Below are 5,296 nucleotides of genomic sequence, written 5' to 3'. Positions count from 1 at the left end.
AGCTTCGATCGTCTCCACTAACCACCCCCAGCCTCCGAGTAGCTTCGACGACATGTCGAAGCCACCTCGTACCTTCCCTAGCGTTCGTAGCCTTTTCCGAAGGCGTTTCTCGTGTTCACTCGAACCGCGGGACACCTTGCTGCTAACTCCCCTCTCCCTAGACTATAATTCGTCTCTCTAGTCCCTTTAGGTCGCACCCAGGTTAGGGGTTAGGGTTTCGTAGGTCATATCAACGGTTGGGTTGTAATGGTCCATATGGCTGCTGCGGACGGTTCTTCATCCGTTGACAAATGTCGCAGCCAGTCACATACTTCTTGACAAATACCAACATGCTAGGCCACCAATAGTTGCGTGAGACGAGTTCATATGTCTTCCACCTTCCGGGATGTCCGGCTGAAGGGAGATCATGATGCATTTGAACTATACGCCTGCGCAAGTGGTCCTGCTCGCTGTTGGGGATATATACTTTGCCGCGATAAAGCAACAATCCATTCTCATAGTGTCACGAGTTGGTACGGCGCCTAGCCGTTTTTTAATTTTTCCTTTTCGCGGGCTCGAACCCGCGACCTCTGTACTACCTGCCTGATATGGACGCATCATTATCTACTGTACGATTAGATTAGATAGGACGGCAGTGCACGGCACAGCTCGGGCTCCGCTGACACAGCCGCTCTGACTCACCGGCCCCCGGGGCCGCGTCAGCATGCTGCGCACGGACCAGCTGCGCACGGACCAACGCGCACAGCCTGCCCTAATCTCTCCATGTATATAAGCCGGCCTCTGCTGCCCTAGGGACCTCAGTTTCGACCTCTTGTCCCTAGGTCAGTAAGCCCTCATTTGTATTCTTTCTTACCCTACTAACTAATATACTTTCTTGTCCCTAGCCTTAGGTTTGAGCCTCGCTCACCATCGCTTCGGTGAGAACCAGTCGGACGCCCCTCGCTTCTAAATATTTCCCTGTCGCTTGACCTCAAGTCGCGACATTAGGTCGAAACTCCCCAAGCGACCGGCGTTCTCCCAGAACCCATACACTCACACCTTCCTTTCCCATAGGTCGGGTGGTGCGCACCCCTACGATACCATACGATACGTAGATAGCCTACATTACATCGCCAACACTCAGGGAACGAACCTTTCAGCACCTGCACTTCAGTGGGCGGTGCTTGTCCTTAACCGGACGCGTGGACTAGGTTCCTGCTGCATACTAGCCAAAAGCAGTACTGGGCCCCACATGAATCGCGAACCCTAGTGTCATCTCAGGCGCCGTAGGTGTAAGCTAGTATACCACGGCCTTTGTAGTACGCGCACCTCCCCATCCTCCCCCCATCCATCGTGGCTGCCTGCCAAGGCCAGATCCACGCATTCGACTCCCAGGACCTCATCGACGTCTACATCCCAGACGGCCCTGAGACTGTCCTCTACCGTTGCGAGCAACAGCCGTGCCCAAATCGGACACCCCGATCGATCGAGGAAGATTACCCTCGTTACAAGGCAATTCGACGAGCGCAACACCCGCTCGGACCCCGAAGCACCCTCGCCTCTCGATCAGCCTCGTGGCACTCTCGCCCTGTCTCTCCTACCTCCCGCCTTCCCCAAACTGTCGCCGAGTCCAGTCAAGCTCGAGGAGATCTCCCTCCAGACCCTGCGCCAGAGCCAGAGCCTGAGGAGGGTGCAGGTGAAGAAGGAGTCTCGGAGTCCGAGTCCGCGGATTCTGCTCGGCCCGCCTCGCCGACAGCGCTCGCCTCCGCGTCAGCAATCCCTGACGTACGTAACCCCTCCGCCGAACTTCCTCCGGCGCCTTCACCGCCGACTCCGCCAAGAGGCCGCTCGAGCACTCGCTCCTCCCGAAGTTCGACCAGCGGAAGGCCACCACAGCCGCCTCCGCCCCCGCAGCGTCCTCCGTCCCCCCCGACGCCGATAATGTCGTCCCCCGCAGCCGCCCTCGACAAGGAGACGTTAAAACTCCTCCTCCCTCTCCGATACGATGGCAAAACCGTCATCGACTGCGACAGGTTCTTGTCGCAGCTACGCATCTACTGGATGGTCAACACGTCGTTGACCACCATCGAGCTCAAGGTACAAATTGCGCTGAGCCTGCTCGACGGTGACGCCCGCGCCTGGGCCACCCCCTACTTCGCCCAGCTCGTATCGGTGCAGATAGGTGTACAAGGGGCTACAACCCCATTCGCAAACGAAGCGGCCTTTGCCGCCGCCTTCAAGGCCTGCTTCGGAAACCTCGACGACGAGGCGGCGGCACAAGTAGAGCTGGCGAAGCTCTGCGCGGACAAGTCGGTCCGTGAAAAACGCACCGCTGCGGAATTTTCCGCGCTGTTCAAGGGTCCGGCGGACCGCTCTGGGTATGGGGACCTGGAGCTACGCGACAAGTACCTGAGCGGCATCCCCTCCCGCGTATACCGAAAGATCGAGCTCGAGACTTTCACCACGTGGCAAGACGCTGACAAGCGCGCCACTGAAGTCGAGCAGATCCTCGACATTAGCCGGGCCCGTCGACCCGAGCTAAATAACTTCTTCTCGGCCCGAGGTCGAGGACGCGGTGGGGCACGTGGTGGTGCACCCTCGACGCACGCAGCTTCGGCCAGCATCAATGCGGCCGTCGGAAAAGGCAACTTCCCCGGCACATGCTTCGGCTGTGGGAAGCAAGGGTACCGACGCTTCGAGTGCCCCAATTGTAAGGACAAGCCTTACACAAAACGCGCCGACGCGCGGGCTACGGTTGCCTCGGGATCCACCCAGGCGGCGACAAGCGCCCCCGTCACGACATCACCCTCGGCAAGTATAAGTGCCGCTTCAGCGAAATCCGAGCAATCGGAGCTGGCGGACTTAATGGCACAGGTGAAGTCGATGCGCGAGGAGCTCGAGCACTATCGAGCGATGAAGGAGGAGGGTTTTTGATCCGGTCCGCGCTTCGTGCCGCACGCGTCGGGCCGCGAGTATCATCATGTAATAAGTATAACGTATTGTCAACTGCGATGGTGTACGAACTGGACCAGGGGTCCCAACATTTTCACATCCCAGTTCGACTTCAAGGAAAAAGACGGCACAAGGACGTAATCGCTATGGTGGACAGCGGAGCCACCACGAAGTTTATCAACAAGCGATTCATTATAGAAAATAAGGTGCAGACGCGGAAGTTGAAGGAACCAATTCCGCTGTATAATATTGACGGCACCCTGAATAAGGACGGAAGCATCTCGGAGGTAGCAGTGCTACAGATGCATATAGGAGAGCACGTCGAGAAGACGGTGTTCACGGTCACGGACATCGGTCCGGAGGATGTGATCGTTGGGTTGGATTGGCTACGGGAGCACAACCCTGAGATCGATTGGGAGAAGGGCTCCCTCAAATTGTCGCGATGCCCTGAAACGTGTAGCGCCAGGAGGACTGGCCGAATGGAGCAAGCAGCGACTGCGCGTGATACGGGGGTCAGGCCCACGGCGCGCAGGCGTTCGCCGAAGTCCAAACGGTCGGTCATAGGTGCCTGCCGGAGCAAGGTGCTCCCGGACTTCGAACCCGAAGAAGATTCGGTGGAAGTAGAATGGGATGAGGCTGACTTGATCGAAGCCTGGGAGCAGGGTATCACGCTTCCCGGCGCCCCTCAGCTGTTCGTCGCAGCAGGGCACACGTATTCCCAGCTGTTCGCTGAGGAAGAGATCAAGAAGAAGGTCGTTAAGACCGCCGAGGAGTCGGTACCCAAACAGTACCACGAGTTTCTGAAGGTCTTCTCGAAGGAAGCATCAGAACGGCTACCCGAAAGAAAGCCGTACGATCATGCGATCGAACTCGTGCCCGGCTACTCCACATTCCATTCAAAGGTATACCCATTGTCGAGCAATGAGCAGGAGGAACTGGACAAGTTCCTAAAAGAGCAGTTAGCAAAGGGCTACATACGGGAGTCGAAGTCGCCAATCTCATCCCCTTTTTTCTTCATCAAAAAGAAGGAAGGGACGCTTCGACCCGTACAGGACTACCGCCGATTGAACGCGATCACGGTCAAAAATCGTTATCCCTTGCCGTTGATCGCCGAAATGGTGGATAAGCTCCGCGGCGCTACACTCTTCACGAAGTTCGATGTCCGATGGGGGTACAATAACGTCCGGATCAAAGCCGGTGACGAGTGGAAGGCGGCCTTTGTGACTAACCGAGGGTTGTACGAGCCCTTGGTGATGTTCTTCGGCCTCACCAATTCCCCTGCAACCTTCCAGGCGATGATGAACGAGATCTTCCACGATCTCATCGTCGGTGGCAAGATCCTCGTGTACTTGGATGACATACTCATCTTCTCCACCAACAAGGAGGAGCATGAAAAGGTCACACGCGAGGTTCTGCGCCGCCTTCAGGATAACGATCTGTTCCTGAAGCCTGAGAAGTGCGAATGGGACGTTCCCAAGGTCGACTACGTCGGCTATGTGTTCGGTGGCGATGAGGTAGCGATGGATCCCGCGAAGCTGAGAGGAATTAATGAGTGGCCGGTACCCCGGAACAAAAAAGATGTCCAGAAGTTCCGGGGGTTCTCCAACTTCTACTGCCGCTTCATCAAGGACTTCGCTAAGATCTCGCGACCACTCGACCGGCTCACAGGGAACGACCCATGGCATTGGGGCGAGGAAGAGCAACACGCCTTCGATGAGCTCAAGCGGCTCTTCGCGACGACTCCAGTCTTGGCGCTGTACGACCCTGATCGGGAGACGCGCATTGAGGTTGACGCCTCGGGGTACGCCACTGGCGGTGTATTGATGCAGAAGCAGGATGACGGCAAATGGCATCCCATCGCCTTCAGATCCCATGCGATGGATCCGGCGCAGCGGAACTACGAGATCTACGATAAGGAGATGCTCGCGATCATTGAGGCGCTAGATGATTGGCGTCACTATCTCGAGGGGTTACCCAATCAGTTCGAGATCGTCACCGATCACAAGAACCTCGAGTACTGGCGCACGTCTCAGCATCTCACGCGTCGCCAAGCACGCTGGTCACTGTTCCTGGCCCGCTTCGACTTCCGCATCACACACAAGGCCGGAACGTCGAACGGAAAGGCCGATGCCCTATCGCGCCGATCAGACCATCAGATCGGTGATGAGGACGATAACACCGATCAGGTGGTTCTCAAGCCAGAGCGCTTCCGCATCGCCTCCGCCAGGCGCGGCCATGCCTCAGTGACAGCTGACCAGTCGCTTCTGAAGCGCATCAGGGAATGTTCGGAGAAGGATCGGGAGGTGGCCGAGGCACTTGAAAAGGTGCAGGACCTCGGGCCACCCCGGCTGCAAAGGGGTTTCGA

At 57.3% G+C, this 5,296-nt stretch overlaps 1 protein-coding gene across 1 annotated transcript; it reads left to right on the top strand.

The window, feature by feature from the left end:
- Positions 1-703: 703 nt before the first annotated feature.
- POSPLADRAFT_1100285 (hypothetical protein) lies at positions 704-1,764 on the top strand (the record flags this gene model as incomplete). Its single annotated transcript, XM_024483197.1, has 5 exons — positions 704-764; positions 822-825; positions 885-917; positions 1,054-1,090; positions 1,300-1,764. Coding segments are annotated over 5 exons (600 nt in total), but the record flags the coding sequence as incomplete, so codon positions are not given.
- Positions 1,765-5,296: the final 3,532 nt, after the last annotated feature.

This window comes from Postia placenta, assembly GCF_002117355.1.
Source record: "Postia placenta MAD-698-R-SB12 unplaced genomic scaffold POSPLAscaffold_3, whole genome shotgun sequence".
NCBI lineage: Eukaryota > Fungi > Basidiomycota > Agaricomycetes > Polyporales > Adustoporiaceae > Rhodonia > Rhodonia placenta.
The sequence above is the reverse complement of the archived record's forward strand: the minus strand, read 5'-3'. Positions and strand labels throughout refer to the sequence as shown.